At 42.9% G+C, this 22,829-nt stretch overlaps 2 protein-coding genes, 1 non-coding gene and 1 pseudogene across 10 annotated transcripts in view; 3 read left to right on the top strand and 1 right to left on the bottom strand.

Annotated features, from left to right (window-relative positions):
- Positions 1-2,419: 2,419 nt before the first annotated feature.
- Positions 2,420-3,736, top strand: LOC101095958 (annotated as a pseudogene).
- Positions 3,737-10,182: 6,446 nt separating this feature from the next.
- On the top strand, positions 10,183-20,459 carry LOC101096210 (trophinin). The gene is given in 13 exon segments (XM_004000556.5): positions 10,183-10,445; positions 11,748-11,820; positions 12,114-13,292; positions 13,944-14,048; positions 14,164-14,197; positions 14,200-14,223; positions 14,480-14,559; positions 15,077-15,168; positions 15,884-15,963; positions 16,057-16,099; positions 16,518-16,580; positions 17,148-17,262; positions 18,261-20,459. Coding segments are annotated over 12 exon segments (3,738 nt in total). The 5' UTR covers positions 10,183-10,445; positions 11,748-11,775; the 3' UTR covers positions 20,139-20,459.
- Positions 16,785-16,913, top strand: LOC111558869. Its single transcript, XR_002739995.1, has one exon. It is a non-coding gene; the product is annotated as a small nucleolar RNA SNORA11 (small nucleolar RNA).
- A 1,481-nt stretch (positions 20,460-21,940) lies between the features above and the next one.
- PFKFB1 (6-phosphofructo-2-kinase/fructose-2,6-biphosphatase 1) overlaps positions 21,941-22,829 on the bottom strand; it is a 136,436-nt gene continuing 135,547 nt past the window's right edge. For 7 of the 8 annotated variants that reach the window (XM_011291760.3, XM_019823870.2, XM_006943769.4 and 4 more), the window contains 2 exons: positions 22,616-22,680; positions 21,941-22,259 (listed from right to left, as the gene is read on the bottom strand). In XM_011291760.3, coding sequence (XP_011290062.1) covers positions 22,200-22,259; positions 22,616-22,680 — 125 coding nt within the window. In that variant the 3' untranslated portion in view covers positions 21,941-22,199. The remainder of the gene's footprint in view (positions 22,260-22,615; positions 22,681-22,829) is intronic. The other variant, XM_045051369.1, reaches the window with a different exon arrangement.

Here is a 22,829-nt window from a genome sequence, read left to right on the forward strand (position 1 = left end):
AGAGAACAAAATAAGGGGAGATGGGGGTGGGGGAGAGGGGAAAATGGGTGATGGGCATTGAGGAGTGCACTTGTTGTGATGAGCACTGGATGATGTATGTAAGTGGATAAATCACAGGAATCTACACCCAAAGCCAAGAGCACACTGTATACACTATGTGTTAGTCAACTTGATAATAATGTATATTAAAAAAAGGGCACTGTACAATCCTAAAGGGGATGATCCAACAAAAATTTATGGCAATTATAAATATTTAGGAATCCAACTGGAAGTACCCAAATATATAAATCATTCAGTAACTAATATAAAGGAACTAATTGATAGTAATATAATAATAGTAAGAGTCTTTAACACCCCACCTACATCAATGGGAAGATCATCTAAACAGAAAATCAACAAGGAAACAAAATGAGAACCACACTTGATGGAATGAAAAGTATGGTAGAACACGCTAAGAAAAAAATTAGTACTTAGAAGACAGAGTATGGAAAATAAGCTGAACAAAATAGTGAGAACAAAATTGTGCAAAATGAGAGTAGGCTAGGGAACTCAGTGATTCCATCAAACATAATAACATTTGTATTATAGGAGTCTCAGAAGAAGAAGACAAAGAAAGGGGGACAGAACATTTATCTGAGGAAATAATAGTTGAAAATTTCCCTACTCTGGGGAAGGAAACAGATATCCAGATCCAGGAGTCACAGAGAAGTACAATCAAAACTAACAAAAGCAGACTGACAACAAGACATTTTAATTAAATTGGTAACATTTGGTTATAAAGAAAAACTCTAAAAGCTGCAAGAGAAGGCCAGTAGCTTCCAAGGGAAAGCCCATGAGGATACTGGGAGATTTTTTAGCAGAATCTTTACAAGCCTGAAGAGAGTGCCTGAATAGGAAATGTCTGCAGCCAAGAATACCCTATCCAGTAAAGCTATCATTCAGAATATAAGGAGAGATAAAGAGTTACCCAGATAAGCAAAAACTGAAGGATGTCATGACCACTAAACTATGCCTGCAAGAAATATTAGAAGGGATATTTTGAGTGGAAAGGATAAATCAAAAGTGACAGTAAATGTAGGAAACACAAAAAATTAAAAATAGAACTACCCTACAACCCAGCAATGGCCCTACTAGGTATTTAACCAAAAGATACAAAAATGTTGATTTGAGGGGCATGTGCACCCCGATGTTTATAGCAGCATCATCAACAATAACCAATGCTATATATATAGTATACTATATATACATATATAGTACATATAGTATGTAAATATATATATACATATATATATATATACATACTACATGCACAGATACTATATATATACATACTATACATATATAGTATACTATATATATACATATATATATGTACATACAGTGGAATACTACTCAGCAATCAAAAAGAATAAAATCTTGCTATTTGCAACAACATGGATGGAACTAGATTATTATGCTAAGCAAAATAAGTCAGGCAGAGAAAGACAAGTATCAGATGATTTCACTCATATGTGGTATTTAAGAAACACAACAGATGAACATAGGGGAAGGGAAGCAAAAATAAGATAAAAAGAGTGAGGGAGGCAAACCATAAGAGACTCTTAAATACAGAGAAAAAACAGGGTTGCTGGAGAAGTGGGTAAGGGGATGGGCTAAATGGGTTATAGGCATTAAGGAAGGCACTTGTTGGAATAAGCATTTACATATATAAGTAATGAATCACTGGGTTCTACTCCTGAAACCAATACTGCACTGTATGTTAACTAGCTTGAATTTAAATAAATAAATTTCAAAAAAAAGATGTAGGAAACATAAAATCTAAATGGAATATTTCTGTAAAAAATAATCAAGGAACTCACAAAATAAAAGGATATAAAATATAAAGACATGCATCTAAAATGTGGGCAGGAAGGAGTAAAGAATGGGTTCAAACTTAAATAACCAAGTTAATAGAGATGGTTATATGCAGAAGAGGCTATATACAAACCTAATGGTAACCATATATAAAAACCCACTAATAAATATGCAAAGGATAAAGAGAAATAAATTCAAATATATCACTAAAGAAAATCAGCAAAACATGAAAAAGGGAAAGACAAGGAAGAATCAGAGATTTCTTCAGAAACAATCGCCAAAAAATAATAAAATGGTAATAAATACATGTCTATCAATAATTGTTCTGAATGTAAAACAAGATAAAAACAAGACCCATCTATATGCTGTCTACAAGAAACTCATTTCAGACCTAAAGACATGCATTAAAAGTGAGGGCATGGAGATTTTTTGCAACGGGTTTGCCACTAGAACACAGGTGTCATGAAAGCCACCGCTAAACCTAAACCAAAATTGGAAAGGAAAAGACTCATACCAACATCGTCGTCATTGTACACGTAGATTCAGGCAAGTCTACCACTACTGGTCATCTGATCTACAAATGTGGTGGGATCGACAAAAAACTATCGAAAAATTTGAGAAGGAGGCTGATGAGATGGAAAGCATTCCTTCAAGTATGCCTGGGTCTTGGATAAACTGAAAGCCAGATGTGAACGTGGTATCACCATTGATATCTCACTGTGGAAATTCGAGACCAGCAAGTACTATGTGACCATCGTTGATGCCCCAGGACACAGAGACTTTACAAAAAATATGATTACAGGCACATCTCAGGCTGACTGTGCTGTCCTGATCGTTGCTGCTGGTGTTGGTGAATTTGAAGTAGGTATCTCCAAGAATGGGCAGACCCGTGAGCATGCCCTTCTGGTTTACACACTGGGTGTAAAACAACTTATGGATTAACAAAATGGATTCCACTGAGCCACCCTACAGACAGAAGAGATACGAGGAAATCGTTAAGGAAGTCAGCACCTACATTAAGAAAATTGGCTAAAACCCCAAGACAGTAGCATTTGTGCCAATTTCTGGTTGGAATAGTGACAACATGCTGGAGCCAAGTGCTAACATGCCTTGGTTCAAGGGATGGAAAGTCACCGCAAAGATGGCAATGCCAGTGGAACCACACTGCTTGAAGCTCTGGATTGCATTCTGCCATCTATTCGTCCAACTGACAAGCCCTTGCATCTGCCCCTCCAGGATGTCTACAAAATTAGTGGTATTGGTACTGTCCCTGTGGGCTGAGTGGAGACCGGTGTTCTTAAGCCAGGCATGGAGGTCACTTTTGCTCCAGTCAATGTTGTAACTGAAGTAAAGTCTGTTGAAATGCACCATGAAGCTTTGAGTGAGGCTCTACCTGGGGACAATGTGGGCTTCAATGTCAAGAACATATCTGTCAAAGATGTTAGTCGTGGCAATGTGGCTGGTGATGGCAAAAATGACCCACCAATGGAAGCAGCTGGCTTTACAGCTCAGATGATTATCCTGAACCATCCAGGCTAAATCAGTGCTGGATAGGCACCTGTGCTGGACTGTCACACAGCTCACATCTCCTGCAAGTTCGCTGAGCTGAAGGAGAAGATTGACCGTCATTCTGGAAAAAAGCTGGAAGATAGTCCCAAGTTCTAGAAATCTGGCGATGCTGCCATCATTGATATGGTTCCTGGCAAGCCCATGTGTGTTGAGAGCTTCTCTGACTACCCTCCACTGGGCCGTTTTGCTGTTTGTGACATGAGACAGACGGTTGCTGTGGGTGTCATCAAAGCAGTGGACAAGAAGGCAGCTGGAGCTGGTAAGGTCACCAAGTCTGCCGAGAAAGCTCAGAAGGCTAAATGAATATTATCCCCAATACCTGCCACCCCAGTCTTAATCACTGGTGGAAGAACAGTCTCAGAACTGTTTGTGTGAATTGGCAGTTTAAGTTTAATAGTAAAAGACTGGTTAATGATAATGCATCGTAAAACCTTCAGAAGGAAAGGAGAATGTTTTGTGGACCATTTGTTTTTTTTGTGTGTGTGTGTGGCAGTTTTATTAGTTTTTAAAATCAGTACTTTTTAATGGAAACAACTTTGATCAAAAATCTGTCACAGAATTTTGAGACCCATTAAAGCAAAAGTTTAATGAGAAAAAAAAGTGAAGGCATGGAAAAATATTTATTATGCAAATGTATGTCAAAAGAAAGCTAAGGCAGCAATACTTATAATAAATTAAAGAGGTGTTTCTTAAATTCAAATTTTAGTTAATATACAATGCAATATTGGTTCCAGGAGTAGAATTGAGTGATTTATCATTTACATACAACACCCAGTGCTCATTCCAACCAGTACCCTCCTGAATACCCATCACCCATCTAGCTCATCTCCCACCCATCAACCCCCTCCATCAACCCTCAGTTTGTTCTCTACTGTTAAGAGTCTCTTGTGTTTTGTTTCCCTCTCTTTTTTCCTCCCCCCATGTGTTTATCTGTCTTGTTTCCTAAATTCCACATATGAATGAAATCATATGGTGTATGTCTTTCTCTGATTGACTTATTTCACTTAGTATATATATAATACATTCTAGCTCCATTCACAAACTAAGCAGACTTTAAAAGACTGTAATAAGAGACCAAAAAAGACACAATATAATCATAAAGGGTACAATCCAACAAGAATATATAACAATTATAAATATTTACTCACCCAACGTAGAAGTGATCAAATACATAAAACAGTTAATAACAAACATAAAGAAACTAATCAATAAGAATACAATAATAGTAAGGGACTTTAACATTCCACTTACATCAATATAGAAATCATCTAAACAGAAAATGAACAAGGAAACAATCCATGGCTTTGAAAGACACATTAGAAAAGATGTACTTAACAGATGTATTCAGAACATTCCATCCTAAAACAGCAAATACACATTCTTTTCTTCTGCGCATGGAACATTCCCCAGAATAGATTGCATATTAGCCCACCAAAGAAGCCTCAAGAAATTCAAGAATATTGAAGTTATACCGTGACTCTCTTCTGACCACAACACTATGAAATTATAAGTCAACCACAAGAAAAAATCTAGAAAGACCACAAACACATGGAAGTTAAATAACATACTATTAAACATTGAATGGGTCAACAAAGATATATAAGAATAAATAAAATGAAATTTGAAATGAAAATAAAAACACAATGGTCCAAAACATCTGGAATGCAGTGAAAGTGGTTTTAGAAGGGAAGTATACAGTCATACAGGCTTACCTCAAGAAGCAAGAAAAATCTCAAATAAACAACTAACCTTACACCTAACAGAACTAGAAAAGGAACAACAAATAAAATCTGAAAGCAGCAGAAGGAAGTAAATAATAAAGATTAGAGCAGAAATTAATGCTATAGAAAATAAAAAAATAAACAAAACAGATCAATGAAACCAGGAGCTGGTTCTTTGAAAAAATATAAAAAATAAATAAACCTCTAGCCAGACTTATGAAGAAAAAAAGAGAAAAGACTCAAATAAATAAAGTCACAAATGTGAGAGGAGAAATAACCAACATCACAGAAATACAAAATTAGAAGAGAATATTATGAAAAACTATATGCCACCAAACTGGGCAACCTGGAAGAGATGGATAAATTCTTAGAAACATATAAGTTACCAAAAATGAAAGAGGAGAAACTAGTAAATTTTAACAGACTGATAACCAACAAAGAAATTAAATTAGTAATCAAAAAACTCCCAACAGGGAGTGGTGGCTCAGTAGGTTAAGCATCTGACTTCAGCCCAGGTCATCTCATGGTTCATGGGTTTGAGCCTTGCATCAGTCTGTGCTGACAGCTCAGAGCCTGGAGGCTGCTTCAGATTCTGCATCTCCCTCTCCTTCTGTCCCTCCCCCACTTGTGCTCTGTCTCTCTCTCTGTCTCTCAAAAATAAACATTAAAAAAATCTTCTCTAAAGATATAAAGAAATGGAAAAACATTCCGTGCTCATGGATTGGAAGAATAAATATTGTCAAAATGTCAATACTACCCAAAGCTATCTACACATTCAATGCAATCCCAATCAAAATTGCACCAGCATTCTTCTCAAAGCTAGAACAAGCAATCCTAAAATTCATATGGAAACACAAAAGGTCCCGAATAGCCAAAGGAATTTTGAAGAAGAAGACCAAAGCAGGAGGCATCACAATCTCAGACTTTAGCCTCTACTACAAAGCTGTAATCATCAAGACAGAGTGGTATTGGCACAAAAACAGACACATAGACCAATGGAATAGAATAGAAACCTCAGAACTAGACCCACAAGCGTATGGCCAACTCATCTTTGACAAAGCAGGAAAGAAGATCCAATGGAAAAAAGACAGTCTCTTTAACGAATGGTGCTGGGAGAACTGGACAGCAACATGCAGAAGGATGAAACTAGACCACTTTCTCACACCATTCACAAAAATAAACTCAAAATGGATAACGGAGCTGAATGTGAGACAGGAAACCATCAAAACCCTAGAGGGGAAAGCAGGAGAATACCTCTCTGACCTCAGCCGTAGCAATTTCTTCCTTGACACATCCCCAAAGGCAAGGGATTTAAAAGCAAAAATGAACTACTGGGACCTTATGAAGATAAAAGCTTCTGCACAGCAAAGGAATCAACCAACAAAACTAAAAGGCAACCAACGGAATGGGAAAAGATATTTGCAAATGACATATCAGACAAAGGGCTAGTATCCAAAATCTATAAAGAGCTCACCAAACTCCACACCTAAAAAACAAATAACCCAGTGAAGAAATGGGCAGAAAACATGAATAAACACTTCTCTAAAGAAGACATCCGGATGGCCAACAGGCATATGAAAAGATGCTCAACGTCGCTCCTCATTAGGGAAATACAAATCAAAACCACACTCAGGTATCACCTCACGCCAGTCAGAGTGGCCAAAATGAACAAATCAGGAGACTATAGATGCTGGAGAGGATGTGGGGAAACGGGAACCCTCTTGCACTGTTGGTGGGAATGCAAATTGGTGCAGCCACTCTGGAAAACAGTGTGGAGGTTCCTCAAAAAATTAAAAATAGACCTACCCTATGACCCAGCAATAGCACTGCTAGGAATTTATCCAAGGGATACAAGAGTACTGATGCATAGGGGCACTTGTACCCCAATGTTTATAGTAGCACTCTCAACAATAGCCAAATTATGGAAAGAGCCTAAATGTCCATCAACTGATGAATGGATAAAGAAATTGTGGTTTATATACACAATGGAGTACTACGTGGCAATGAGAAAGAATGAAATATGGCTCTTTGTAGCAACATGGATGGAACTGGAGAGTGTTATGCTAAGTGAAATAAACCATACAGAGAAAGACAGATACCATATGGTTTCACTCTTGTGTGGATTCTGAGAAACTTAACAAAAACCCATGGGGGAGGGGAAGGAAAAAAAAAGAGGTTAGAGTGGAAGAGAGCCAAAGCATAAGAGACTCTTAAAAACTGAGAAGAAACTGAGGGTTGATGGGGGGTGGGAGGGAGGAGAGGGTGGGTGATAGGTATTGAGGAGGGCACCTTTTGGGATGAGCACTGGGTGTTGTATGGAAACCAATTTTTCAATAAATTTCATATTTAAAAAATAATAAAAAACAAAAATAACATTTAAAAAATAAAATAAAATCCAACAGCATTTTTCACTGAACTAGATCAAAGCATCCTAAAATTCATACTGAACCACAAAAGACCCTGATTAGCCAAAGTAATCTTAAAAAGGAATAGAAAATCTGGAGGCATCACAATTCCCAATCTCAAGTTATATTACAAAGCTGTAGTGATCAAAACACTATGGTACTGGCACAAAAACAGACACATAGATCAATGAAACAGAATAGAAAATCCACAAATGAACCCGCAACTATAGTCAATCTTCAGCAAAGCAGGAAAGAATATCCAATGGCAAAAAGACAGTCTCTTCAACAAATGATTGGAAGGTAACATGCAAAAAAAATGAAACTGGATCACTTTCTTATATCAGATAGAAAACTAAATTCAAAATGGATTAAAGACCTGAATCTGATACCTGAAATAATAATAATCATAGAAGAGAACACAGGCAGTAACTTCTTTAACATCAACCATAGGAACATCTTAATAGATATGTCTTCTGAGGTGAGGGAAACAAAAGCAAAAACAAACTATTGGGACTACATCAAAATAAGAAGTTTCTGCACAGTGAAGGAAACAGTCAACAAAACTACCAGGCAACGTGCAGAATGGGAGAAGACACTTGCAAATGACATATCAGATAGAGGGTTAGTATCTAAACTATACAAGGAACTTATACAACTCAACACCCTCCCCCCAAAACACCAAATAATCCAATTAAAAATTGGGTAGAAGACATGAATAGACATTTCTCCAAAAATGACATATAGATGGCCAACAGACACATAAAGAGATGCTCGTCATCACATATCATGGGTGAAATGCGAATCAACACTACAGTGGTTATCACCTCATATCTGTTAGAATGGCTAAAACCTACAACACAAGAAACAACAGGTTTTGGTGAGGATGTGGAGAAAAGGGAACACTAGTGCACTGTTGGTGGGAATGCAAACTGGTATAGCCACTGTGGAAAACTGTATGAAGGTTCCTCAAAAAGTTAAAAATAGAGCTACCTTACAATCCAACAATTGTACTAATGGGCATTTACCCAAAGAATACAAAAAACACTAATTCAAAGGGATACATGCACCCCTATATTTATAGTAGCATTATTTACAATAGGGAACATATGAAAGCAGCCTAAGTGTCCATGGATAAAGAAGATGTGGATAAAGAAGATGGAATATTATTCATCCATAAAAAGAATAAAATCTTGCCATTTGCATTGACATGGATGTATCTAGAGAATGTAATGCTAAGTGAAATAACACAGAGAAAAACAAACACCATATGACCTCACTCATATGTGCTATTTAAGAAAAAAAACAAACAAAGGTAAAAAAATAAGAGAGGAGAGAGAGAGAGGCAGACAGAGACAGAGAGAGACAGAGAGAAATCAAGAAACAGACTCTTAATTATAGAGAACAAACTGATAGTTATCATAGAGGAGGTTGGTGAAGGGATTGGTTAAAGAAGTGATGGGGATTGAGGAATGCACTTGTGACGAGCTCATGGTGATGTATGGAAGTGTTGAATCACTACATTATACACCTGAAGTTAATATCACACTATATGTTAACTAACTGGAATTAAACTAAAAATGTAACAAAGCAAATTAATTAAGATATTTAGGAAAAAAGAATAGATTTGAGATCTTTGAAGACAGCTACTATCGTTTTTTAAAATTTTTATTTAATTCATTTTTTTAATTCACATCCAAGTTAGTTAGCATATACTGCAACAGTGATTTCAGGAGTAGATTCCTTAGTGCCTCTTATCCATTTAGCCCATCCCTCCACCCACAACCCCTCAATTAACCCTCTGTTTGTTCTCCATATTTAAGAGTCTCTTATGTTTTTGTCCCCATCCCTGATTTTATATTATTTTTGCTTCCCTTCTTTTATGTTCATCTGTTTTGTACCTTAAAGTTCTCCTATGAGTGAAGTTATATGATATTTGTCTTTCTCTGACTAATTTTGCTTAGCATAATACCCTCTAGTTCTGTCCACCTAGTTGCAAATGGCAAGATTTCATTCTTTTTGATTGTCGAGTAATACTCCATTGTGTGTGTGTGTGTATAACTATCTTATCTTACTTGTCTTTGCCCACATCCAACAAGCACCTTGACACAGCTGTGTGCTCAACATATAATTAATGATTGAATGAATAAATAAAAGCCCAAGAACTCTTTGCTGAGGAGCAGTGCTCCATTTCACAAGAGAGAGAGAGAGAGTTTAAGTACTTGCTTAGTGCACCTGTAAAGGGAGAACATGGTCCCAATAAAGCTTTTCAGATAAGTTGATATTCTTTGAAAGCATCAATATAGTCATCAGGGATAAATTTAAAAACGTTGGTAGGCTTTCTTACCCTTACTGTTTTTATTCTGAATTGCATATGATGTGGGACACCCTATTTTTTAGTGTTTAGAGACTCTAAATGTTTTAATCTGGTCATACTTGAGAAGGAAATGAATATGACCTAGACCTCTGGCCCCAGAACAGCTCCCAGGGCGAGAGACCCAGACACACACTACAACAACACACTCTGTAATTAGTGTTGGCATGGGGGGGGGGTGCTGTAGGAAGGGTTGGTATGGGAGCTCAAAGAAGCACAGTCCTCTTAGGGGGAACAGAGAAGTCAAATAAGAATGGGGATACAGAGTGGGGGATAGAGAAATCAAATGGAGAATAAGAGACAGCGATAGCTGAATTGGAGGTAGTATGCAGAAAAGCGACTACACTGAGGAGAATGGAAGGTTGAAAGTAGTGAGTAAGGGAGGAGGTTGACAGGCAAGGAATGAGACCCCTCTGGAGGTGGAAAAAAGCAGGACCACTTCCGGCTGGGGAGGGGAAGCTGACAGGCTCAGACCTAAGGAGAGGCTTGGAGAGAGCGGACGCCTTCTGGACTCCAGAGCACAAGGTGAGCTAAGGTGCCCAGCTTTAGTGAAGACCCTGCGGGGGCCTGTGGGCTGTGGCTTCAATGTATTTGACTCCACACACCCTAAGCCTTGAAGAAAACCTGCTACGGGTTTGGAAACTAACCACATTAAAGTGGTCCGGTTCAGAGGTGCCTGGATCCTATTCATAAGGGAGATAGAGGGGGCAGAATCCCCTTTGGGCCTTATTAATGGAGGGATCTGGAATCTGTTCAAGCCGCAGAAAGGAGGGATGCAGACCCGGTTCGGACTGCAGAAAGATCAATCAGTGGTTCAGGCAGTAGAAAAAGAAGTAGCACCCGAGTCGGGAGGGAGATAAGCTATGGCAGGACTCTAGTAGGCTGGCGAAAGGGGACAGGATCCGGTTTGGGCCACCTAAGTAGTGATCAGGACCCAGAAATGAGGGGCAAAATCTATTTTGAATAGCTAAAACGACCTAACTCAGACGGGCAGAAAGAGGGGCTAGGACCTGGTTGATTGTGGTTTGAAATGGGAAGGGATAGAACCTGGTAGTATTCGGGAACAAGGAATACACTATAGCGTAATATCGTTGGATGTGTGGGTGGGGTATCCATGTCGCAGAAAGGGCGAACCAGTCACTTGTAAACGTGGAAGTGTCGGTGCGGTTTGGGGGAAGGGGAGGTGCAGGGACATACTGCAGAGAGAAGGGAAGGGGCGTATTAGGGAAAGAGGAGGTGTGGAGAAATACTGCAGGATGGAGGGAGGGGGCATATCAGGAAGGGGCGGGTGCGTGTCTATACCACAAAGAGGAGGTGGGCTGTGTTGGGGAAGGGGCGGTGCAAAGTAGTCCTGCAGGGAGGGAGCGGGCTGGTGTTGGGGGATCGTTTGGACTGAAATATGATGCAGTTAGGAATAGGATGCAGTTAGGCTGGCCGACATGTTCTGCTGCTCTGAGAGGAGGGGGTGTCTGTGGGATTGAGGTGGTCTGACTGTCCAGTCCACCAAAGCGCATGTGCATGAAGGCATGAATACATACTACTCTTCCCACCCCGCACCAGTTGGTGCGCATGCGCACTATTTAGTTGCAGTAGGGGGCGTGTGTAAGCTAAAGGGGCGGGGCTGTATAACTGACTTGCAGTTTCTTGGAGGCAAAAGGAGCTAGGGTTTGGATAGGTGGTCTGGGTTTCTAGGTATGAGAACGCAGTCATTGAAGGGTTTGGGGTCCAAAGTTAGATGAGATTCCCCCTTCCTTCAGGATAGGCAGGAAGTCGGGTGAATCTCCCTCTTCTTCTCATTCTTCCCTAACTCAGACCCCTTCCCCTCAGGCTCAGCTGTTACTCGGCCTTTCAGAAAATGGATAGGAGAAATGACTACGGTTATAGGATGCTCCCATTCCAGGTGAGGTCTCTGTACATTCTCACCAGTCCATCTGTCCCGTACTGAGTTCATTTATTGCTCTTGAGCCCCCTACCACTCTATAGTTGAAGAATTTCCTGCCTAACCTGTCTCAGCCCTCCCCCTACCAGGGGAAGGAGGAGGAGAGGAAAACCTGTTTTACTCTATCTCCTGCTCCCTTTCTCTTCCCTCACCCTCCCCTTCAATCACTGCGCAGAGGAAGGGGAGGCCTTCGTGGAAAGGGTGGGCTGTAGGGAGGCCAGATGGCTCAGTAGATCGTAATCCTAAGTGTGTAGGGCCCTCTGCTTCCCCCTGGGAGCCTGGGGCTTCACTTCCCTCCAGATATACAGACTGGGACGACAGAAGATAGAGTCTTGCTGATGCATACCCTCTTGGCGGCAACCAAGGACCCTCTGGCCATGGACCCACCAGTTGCCAACCAGCCTAAGAAAAGCAAGACCAAGAAGTCCTCTAGTAAGGCTATTACTAAGACCATACCTGCTGCCCCTACAGTCTCATCTACCAATGTGATTACCACTATCAAGCCTAAAGTAACTTTGCAGGCTTTAAACCTACCTGCCATCCCCCATATCAACCAGGCTGAAGCTACCACTGAAGCAGCCAATACTCAGGCTTCTTCAGTCACTGCTCAGCCTATGAAAGCCAATAAGACAAAGAGTGTTATGGCTAAAGCAGACCAAGTCTTCCAATCTCTAACTGGCAATGAGAGTGTTACTGCACAGATCAAGACTCCCTTACAGGCCCTCAACCTACCAGACATCCTGAAGGCTATCCAGGCTCCAATTACCATTGAGTCAGCCAACTCCCAGGCCTTGATAGCCCCCACTAAGCCCAAGAAAGCTTCCAAAGCTAAGAAGGCTGCTGATAAGGCTATAACTAGTGCTACTGATATCTCACTGGCTTTAACCACCACCCACACAGCTATTACCCAAGGCAGAATTACTAATGAGGCAGCTACTACTCATGCCACAGCAGCCTGCATTAGAACTAATAAAGCTTCCAAAACCAAGAAGGCAACTGTTAAGGGCATACATACTGACACTGAATTTCTAGAGGCCCCAAATGCCACTGAGACAGCTACCAGGCAGATTGAGGCCACAGCAGCAGCTATCTGGCCCAAAAAATTCAAGGGCAAGAAGACTGCCATTAAAGGCCCAAATTCTGCCTATGAGGTTCCACCTGCCATTCAAATGGTCACAAACCAAGCCCTAGCAGCCACCTTCCAGGTCAGGAGAGGGTCCAGGGCTCATAAGTCTGCCACTAAGGCCCAGATAGCTGAAAGCCAGACTAAAATTGTTGACCAAGGGGCCCAGGCCAAGATGGCCACCTTTAGGACCAACAAAAATGCCCTTGAGACTCAGGTTGCTGCTGCTGTCCAGGCTCTGGCAGATGATTACCTGGCTCACTTGAGTCTGGAGCCTACAACCAGGACCCGGGGAAAGAAGAAACAAAAGGTGAGATCTCTGACCTTACCACCCTTAATTTTTCATTTCTTTCCCATTCCTATCCTCCTAGTTTGTTCATTTGTTCTATAAAAGTTTACTGAGACTTTTTAGTCTGAGCCAGTACCTGTGTTCAGATAGGCTGTGAGAGATGCTGAGAAGAATGTGATATAGTTCCTGCTCCCTGACGGTTCATAGATTGGTGGGGAAATAATACATCCATACACTTAGCTACAACCTGGATATAATTCAACTTGTATTTTCATAATAGTTACCATGAGGCAAGCTTTGTCTTGGGTACAGTCATATAGGTTGTATCTTTATGTTTTGAAAGTAACTTTTGCTATCTGGGGATCACAGATACAGTGTTACAGATAAGAAAGCTGAGTTTCAGAGAGGTGAAGTGACTTGTCCAGTCATTGGTGGCTGACGAAGAGGAGGAACCCCAGGTCCTGCCCTTGGGTGGCTTCTGTCCTGATAGGGAAATGAAACTCCTTCCTGGAAGACAGTGAAAGACAAATCTGGGACTCAGGGTCGCCAATTGTAAGGTCAAGACCCATTACAGGGAGGGTTTAAGGGATTTTTAGGAGAAGATAGGATAAGGATACAGAGCTGTCTCTTTCACCTGGTGACTCTGGACCTTCCTTCTTTCTGATGATGTAGCCCAAGCATCTGAATGGGGATGAGAGAGGTGGTGATAATTACAGGTTGGTCCCATGGGGCTGGAGGCCTCCGCCACCCCGAGATGTGGCTCTTTTGCAAGAAAGGGTAAGACTCCAATGCTGTCCAGTCTCTTCTTTTTTTCACCTTTCTTCTTTTCTGTCATTCTTCTAAGTTTTATAAAAACATATTGAGATCTCCCCATGTATTCCTCTTCTCCCAGGCAAATAAGTTGGTGAAATACCTATTGGTTAAGGACCAAAGATCCCCATCAAGCGCTCAGGTAGAGTCATACCAACCCTCCTCCCTGAAATCTCCTGTCGATTCCCATCTCTCCCATGCCCTGGGGTAACCATTTACTTTATAGCTCCTCATTCTCTCATATGTCCTCCTCTTCCCTTCTTACACTGTGCCATGGCTGGCATCTCCTGTTAACATAGTTCAGAACTCAAACTGCACTGAGCCCACAGGTTGTCAAAAGGGCTGCAGCTCTGTGGCCCCTGCTTAGCCCAGCTGCTCCTACCTTTCCCTTCTTACAGACATGCTGAAGGATGTCATCAAAGAATATGATGAATATTTTCCAGAGATCATTGAACGAGCAAGCTACGCTCTGGAGAAGGTGAAGGGGCAGCCCTGGGGGATGGGCGCAATGGGGAAGCCTTGAATCAAACAAAGATATACATGTCCCTTCCGGGATAGACCACAGAGACTCACTAATCCAACCCCATCACTGTCCATATAGGCAGACAGTGGCCTAAGTGGGAACATAGACTAGCCCAGGGTTACACAGCAAGTCAGTGGTAAAAGCACAGCTAGGACCCAAGCCTCCCAATTTAGTCCTGTCTGCTGCTAGACATGTCCTGTAATGTATTTCAGATGCTCACCTCTCCCTTTCATTCCCCATTCTCTGTATCCCTAGATCCACACTAATTACAAAGGTGATGCTGATAATAATAGTACATTTCTTACCTGCTTGCTGTAGTGGTGGCAACTTAGCTAAGTGCTTTGTGTGCATTATCTCACTGATTTTGCACACACACTTGAAACTCTACACAGGGAAGTGTGGGATGCTCAAGAAGATCATTGATGCCTAGGCTGAATTTTGTGATCTCACAGGCTATTCTTTTACTTGGCAGATGTTTCGAGTCAATCTGAAGGAAATTGATAAGCAAATTAGCTTGTATATTCTGATCAGCACTCAGGAATCCTCTGCAGGCATACTGGGAACGTAAGCTGGGAAAAGGCTGGGATGGGAGGGAGGCTCTGCTTCTGTCTATGGCCCTATCCCATCCCTGTCATCTCTCCCCATATCTCCTTGGAGAGGCAGGAAGACAGGGCTGAAGAAGCCCCCGTTCCAGCTCCTACACCCAGTTGGAGCCCTGCACACAGTAGTGGTGCTTGATTATGATTAAATGAAGGTGTAGAAGCCTGAAGCAGTGCATTCCTACTGTGAGGTTTTCTGTTTCTTCAGAAGCTTCCCAGGAAAGTAGACCTGTCATTGCTTGTCTCTTCCTACTGGCTTTGGTAGAGTGATTCTCTACCAAAGGAGGGTTTCTTAGGGTAGGTGAATCATGATTCTTAAAGGACAGGGGCCATCACTGGGGCCATTCCTAGAATTCTCTTGGAACATAAGGATCTGGGAGAAAAAGAAGGGACTCACGTTGGCTGGGTACCTGGGTTGTACCAGTTTAACAAGCATTCTTCCATCTTATTAGCAACCTGAGGCAGGGGAAGATCGGATTCTCCCATTTTACTGAATAGGAGACTGGGGCTCAAGAGTCTAAGTGCCTTGCCCAGGGTCACATAGAGCTTGAAGCATAGACTGGGCAGATTTCTCTCACGTCTGAGGAATCTGGGAGAGGCTAGCTTAGTGAACTGACTGGTGTGTTATTTGCAGATAGCTGCTAGACATAAACCTTCTCTCTACCCTGTTATTCCCCTAGGACCAAGGACACACCCAAACTAGGTCTTCTTATGGTGATTCTGAGTGTCATTTTTATGAATGGCAACAAGGCCAGTGAGGGTGAGTGGCTGAGCATGTAGCTGAATGGGTGGCCACAGTTGGAATTCCACATGTTCATTTTCTGTCCCTGTCTCCTCTTGCCTCCCCTTGCAGCTGTCATCTGGGAGGTGCTGCGCAAGCTGGGGCTGCACCCTGAGTATGATTGGGCTCTTTCAGTGCTTGATGTCCATGTTGTCCTTTGACTAGAGAGGAATCCCAGGAATTCATCAGTCTGGTGGTCTGGTGGAGTGGGCAAGGGTGCTGGACTGGGTAGAGGGTCCAGGGTTCTGACGTGGGTGGATGATGAAATGGTCCTGAACTCCCTGGAGTTCATTCTCCCTATGTAATTGCTATGTCATTCTAAGCTGAGATATAAGATAGAACTTCAGGGGCACCCCTGACAAAGAACCATCTGGCCTCAGTTTCTTGCTTCCAGTGACCATGTGTTCAATACTCGCCCGGCTTCATTGGGACTGCTGCATGTGCTAGAGAGGTCTCTTCCATGTTGAGAAATGCCTCTGCTCTCATTTGGGAAGTTTTCATCTCTGTTTATGGGTTATTTTGCCCATTGTCAGGGTGAGGCACTCACTTTTTGGGGAAGTGAGGAAGCTCATCACAGACGAGTTTGTGAAGCAGAAGTAAGTGGTATTTGGGGGCTTTGTTTGGCCCTGAAATGTTCTGAGTGTGCTGGCTTGGTTAATAAATTGCTTTATCAGCCATTTTATTATACTAGCTTTAGATGTAATAAGAGCATCCTATGCCCTAGAACTGAGTTCTGTCCACCATTCCTATAAGTGGACAATTCCAGGACTGGGCTAGACCAAAGACAAGACCCTTGCTTTGGGGTGTGCTCAGAGCAGGGTGCCTGAAGAATGGCTCCTCTGTTTACAACACACCCAACAGGAACTTGGGTTTACTCCTCACAGGTGGCAAGATACTTTGGCCTTCCTGTGACACCATGCCCTATACATTCCTTCTCTGAAGCATCAAGTGACTGCTTTGCACAGAGCTAATGGGAAATGACTCAATATTAGAGACCAAGATCATGAACTAGGTTTGGGAGTGAGTCTGGGGAAGAAGGGTCTTAGAAATCCTTCTCCAGGAGCTGAATTTAGTATTTGTTTCAAAGAGGTTGCCATCTAGTGCCCAGTGGTTACACAGCAGATTTGCTTGGTTAGAAGCAAGTTTCATTTCCTTTCTCCAAGGTACCTGGAGTGCAAGAAGGTCCCTAACAGCAGACCACCTGAATATGAGTTCTTCTGGGGCTTGCGCTCCTACCATGAGACTAGCAAGATGAAAGTCCTCAAGTTTGCATGTAAGGTAATAGGAGAGAATTCTGACTTGTTATATTAAGGGTTCTGGATGCCCCCAGCTGGGGCAGGCTACATGCAGGGATGGTCAGGCACAGGGTAGCCTGCAGTTCATATACAAACATATGTGGAACTTCATTGATGTTTGAGAATGTTGCTGAACATAAAGTTTAATTGTTTCATTCCTTTTTCATACTTTGTGTTAGTCTGCTTGCACCGCCATAGCAAAATACTACAGACTGGGTGACTTAAACAATAGAAATTTATTTTCTCACAGTTCTGGAGACTGGAAGTCCCAGATCAAGGTCCAGCAGGGTCAGTTTCTGATGAAGCCTCTTTCCAGCTTGCAGATGAATGTCTTCTTGCTGTGTTCTTATGTGGTAGAGAGCCTCCTCTTTTCTTAAATGTTTATTTATTTTAAGAAACAGAGAGCACGAATGGGGGAGGGGCAGAGAAGGAGAGAGAGAGAGACAGAGAGAGAGAGAGAGAGAGAGAGAATCCCAAGCAGGCCCTGTGCTGTCAGCACAGAGCCTGACACAGGGCTTGATCCCACGAACTATGAGATCATGACCTGAGCTGAAATAAAAAATCAGATGCGTTAAGCATCTGAGCCACCCAAGTGCCCCAAGAGAGAGAGCTTCTTTTTATAAAAACACTAATCCTATTGGAGTAGGGCCCCGCCTTTATGACCTCATTTAGCTCTACTTCCATAAAGGCCCAATCTCCAAACACAGTCACATTGGGGGCTGGTGCTTTAACATATGAATTTTAGGAGGACACATTCAATCCATAACTTACTCTCTTATCATTTTCCATCTTTTCCATGAGGTTAACTCGTCCAAGATCACACACAGCACCTTAGTTATCAGAGCTGAAATGGATATCAGGATTGACCCATGATTGGAAAAAAAAAATACTACTATTGCTTTTATGCAAAGCCCATAGTATGTACTTAATATATAATTACAAATGTTATTATCCTCATAATGATTATCATCCCCATTTCAGGTGCAGAAGAAAGACCCCAAGGACTGGGCTGCTCAGTACCGGGAGGCAGTAGAGATGGAAGTGCAAGCTGCAGCTGTGGCTGAGGCTGAGGCTGAAGCCAGGGCTGAGGCAAGAGCCCAAATGGGGATTGGAGAGGAAGCTGTGGCTGGGCCCTGGAATTGGGATGACATGGATATAGACTGCCTAACAAGGGAAGAGTTAGGCTATGATGATCAGTCCTGGAACAGATTTTCATTTGAAATTGAGGCCATAGCCCAAGAATATGCAGATTCCAGCACCAACATCGACTTCAGCAGAGGAGCTAGCATCAGGGCTACCTTTAGCAATAGTGCTAATATTAGCTTCAGTGATGCAACCAGCCCCAGTGGTGGCTTTGGTGGCAGAGCTGGCGTTAACTTTGGTGGCACACCCAGTACCAGTGCCAGCTTCAGCAGTACAGCCAGCATTTGCTTTAGTGGCACACCCAGCACTAGCACTAGTTTCCGTGGTGCAGCCAGCATTAGCTTCAGTGGTGCAGCCAGCACCAGCTCTAGTTTCAACAGTGAAACCTGCATTAGCTTTGGTGGCACACCTTGTACCAGTGCCAGCTTTGGTGGTGGGATCAGCTCTAGTTTCAGTATCCCACTCAGCACCAGTCCCCATTTCAGTGGTGGAGTCAGCTCTGGCTTTGGAGGGACACTCAGTACCACTGCTGGCTTCTGTGGTACACTCATTACCAGTAGAAGTTTTGGCACTATACCCAGAACAAGCACAGTCTTTAGTGGTGCACTCAGCACCAGCACTGGATTTGGTGGCACACTCAGCACTAGTATCTGCTTTGGTGGCTCTTCCAGCTCTGATGTCAGCTTTGGTGGCACACTTAGTACCAGTATCTGCTTTGATGGCTCTCCTAGCACCAGCACTGGTTTTGATGGAGTACTCAGCACCAGTGTCTCCTTTGGTAGCTCTTCCAACACCAGTGCTGACTTTGGCGGTACACTAAGTACCAGCATTTGCTTTGGTGGTCCTCCCAGCACTGGTGCCAGGTTTAGTGGTTCATTCAGCACCGGTGTTGGCTTTGGCAATGCACTCAACACCAGTGCTGGTTTTAGCAGTGCTGTTAGCACTAATGCCAGCTTCAGCAGTGCACCTAACAGTATGTCTGGCTTTGGCGGTGTGTTCAGCACTAGTACAGACTTCAGTGGGGCACTTAGCACTACTACTGACTTTAGCATTTCTCCCAGTGCCAGCATTGGCTTTGGTGGACTTCCCAGCACCAGCCTCTGCTTTGGCAGTGTATCTAACACCAACCTATGCTTTGGTGGCCCTCCTAGCACTAGCACTTACTTTAGTGGTGCTACCAGCTCTAGTTTTGGTGATGGATCCAGTACCACCGCCGGTTTCATCTTTGGCAATGGCTTAAGCACCAGTGCTGGATTTAGTGGTGGACTGAGCACCAGTGCTGGCTTTGGTAGTGGACTAGGCACCAGTGCTATCTTTGGTAGTGGACTGAGCACCAGTGCTGGCTTTGGTGGTGGACTGATCTCAAGTGATGCCTTTGGTGGTGTACTGGGCACCAGTGCTGGCTTTAGTGGTGGCCTCAGCATCAGTGATGGCTTTAGTGCTGGGCCTAATACCAGCTTCAATGGAGGACCAAGTACCATCATTGGCTTTGGCAGTGGTTCCAACACCAGCACTGGCTTTACTGGTGAACCTAGCATCAGCACCAGCTTTAATGGTGGACCCAGTTCTATCATTGGCTTCAGCAGTGGACCAAGCACAGGTTCTGGCTTCAACAGTGGACCAAGCAGTGGTGATGGCTTTGGCGGTGGACCAAGAAATGGTGCTGGCTTTGGTGGTGAAGCCACCAGCCTTGTTGCCTGTAGCTTCTATGGCTAGTGAGGTTTCAGGTAATTACAACATTGCCACAGCATGGCCTATGGGAATGGGTATAATAGCTGGGAAATTTTAAGAAACCCCGAAGTGGGAGGGTTGGGTAGGGAGATGAGGACAATGATGGAAGTATAAGAAAACATTTGTTGCTAAAATGTGCTTCTGTTTGGTGTTTTGTTTTCAGATCCCAGGTTTACAGATAATGCTAATTAATTGCAGCAGTTCTTCCCGTGGATCCAAGGTACATCCTTGGAATCTTTGTCCATACAGCAGTATAAGCAGATATTATCAATCAGCTGAGGGTGACACACTATGAAAAATCTGCTTGCTGATCCTGCTTTATTGTTTGCTTTTTGTGTGCTGTCATATTTTGGTATTGGAGTTATATTAAATTTGCAAAATGAATTGGAATTTTTTTCTGTCTTTTAATGTGCTTAGGTTGCTGTGAGTGACATTTTAGGTTCATAAAAGAAATAGATATCAGCATAGCTCTTCAGACATGGTGGGCTCCAGCTTTAGGCTAAAATGAAAGTATGATTTCAATGGGATAAAGACCTGGGGAAAGCATGGCAGGCAAGAGGATTATAGCTTGAGCAAAGATGTCAAGGGGGAAATCCTAGAACAGAAATTTGAGGGAGAGGGTTCTGGAAGGAAATATAGATTCATTTTGAGACATTTGTATGGGAATGGAGAGATAGAGTGAGACTAGAGGTAGACACGAGAGCAAGGGAGGGTTTTCTTGAGATAGGAGAGAGACATATGAGTATGTTGCAGAGACATATAAAGGAAATATAAAAGCCAATAAAGGACAAGAGATAGATAAGGAACAGTCAACAATTGACTGAAGTAGCCCATGCCTGAGAAGGTGGGATGAGATAGAGTGCCAGAGAATAGAGGGTGACTTTGACTTTGAATAGGATTTAAGGGTGGCTGTGGAAGCAAATAAATGTAGGTTTGTTTCAAGTGGTAGGTCCTCCCCCCAAAAAGGTAATATGGATTATACAAGGTTTGGGTCTTGCTGGAGGCTATGATGGAAAAACAAAGGAATCAAAGCAGTGAGTATACGAGTCTGTCTCTTCACCACTGGGTTGCCAATACCTAGGTGCATAGAGAGTGGTTGAAGAAATGGAATATAGAATCCAAGCTGGTTAGGAATGGAAGAACAATGAGGAGGAAGAGGACTTGTCGATTAGGAGACAATGGAGGAATCAAAAGATTATACTCTTGATGCAGCATAAGAACAAATATCGTTCATTCAAGAAATATTACACACATGCCTCCTATGTGGGAGGCATGCTGCTAGGGATCCTATGGATGATACAGAGTTGTAAGGACTAGGGGCCAGTGGTCAGATAGCAGGATCCTTGTATTTAAGAAGTCATACTGGGAGAGGGGTGTCTAGATGATGCCAAGGTCTATGGAATGGGTAGCTGAGGGGGAAATGATTACTGGAGTTGAGGGAGTCAGGAGACTTGGAGGTCAGGGTATTGTTTGGATAATTTATATGAACATGAAAATCACTAAGGATGGCAGGAGTTGGAAAAGAGAGGAACACTATGGTCTAGGTACAGATTCTTCTGAGTGTATGAATGAAGGTATCACGTCCTCATCCATGCTGCCCACCAAGGAACAAGGCCCATAGGTACTCACAGAGACCTATATCCTCCCTCACTTTTAGAAGTGCTACCCCAGAACCCCACCCTCCAGGAAGCCCTCATCCATTCCACACCCCACAGCAACAGAGGCATTTCACAAAGATCTTAAGAAGATCTTGTAAGAGAAGTCTCACAATGACTTCCTCTCCCTCCTTGTAGGCAGCAAGAGAAGGCTTTATTGATAAGGAACTAGGAATTAAGAAAGAAAAAGCTTCATTCATAACTAGACAGCTCCTTGGTTGTAGCTGGAAATCGAGGCCTGTTTTGGAGATGCTGAGGGCTTCTTCACTAGAAGCAGGGGTCTTCTAGTAAGACCAAGTCCAGCGTCTTGAGGTAAGAGAAGTGCAAGGTAAGCAGCACTTAAAGGTGGGAAACAGTGGAGACAAAGGCAGTTTGACTTCTTGGAAAGGGCTCAGTAATGGGCAGGGACAGTGTCCAGGGCTTCCTCAGGTTCTCGGGTGATGTCCACATTCTGGGGGAAGAGAGCCCAGGATTAATAAGAAGGAGATACCACTATGGAGCCCCAGACCCACGCCTGCCTCTTGTCCTCTTGTTCCAGGCTCCTCTATTTCAGCCAGGCGTGGATCCTGACCCTTTTCTCAGGCAAGCCTCTGGGGAATCTCAACCTGAGGTATTTTGGGTAAGGGTTGCTCTAGTCCCTCATCTTCAAGTCACCTCAGGCCTGGGCCATGGTTCCTGCATTTCTGGGTGCTGTTTATTCTACCAGTTGGTATGAAACATCCAAGCTATGTGGGATTGGAGTGGTCTTTCTGTGCAGGTGGGTGCTTTCACTATGTGCCAGCTTAGGCCATAGAATCCCTCACCTACCTCAGGTTTCTCCCGGTGTGTGTTTACAGCTTCCACATTCAGGTAGATGGACTCCACTTTGCAGCCTCAGAAAAGAACAACCAGTCCATCCATAAGCCCCCAAGGTAAGCACAGGTCTTTCCTAAGGTGTCATTCACTCCCATGCCCATCACCACCCATACCCCCAGCTCCACACTGTGTGCAGATTGTGACTGGGCTATAGGGAGGGGAATGT

The sequence above is a fragment of the Felis catus genome, chromosome X (genome assembly GCF_018350175.1).
Source record: "Felis catus isolate Fca126 chromosome X, F.catus_Fca126_mat1.0, whole genome shotgun sequence".
NCBI lineage: Eukaryota > Metazoa > Chordata > Mammalia > Carnivora > Felidae > Felis > Felis catus.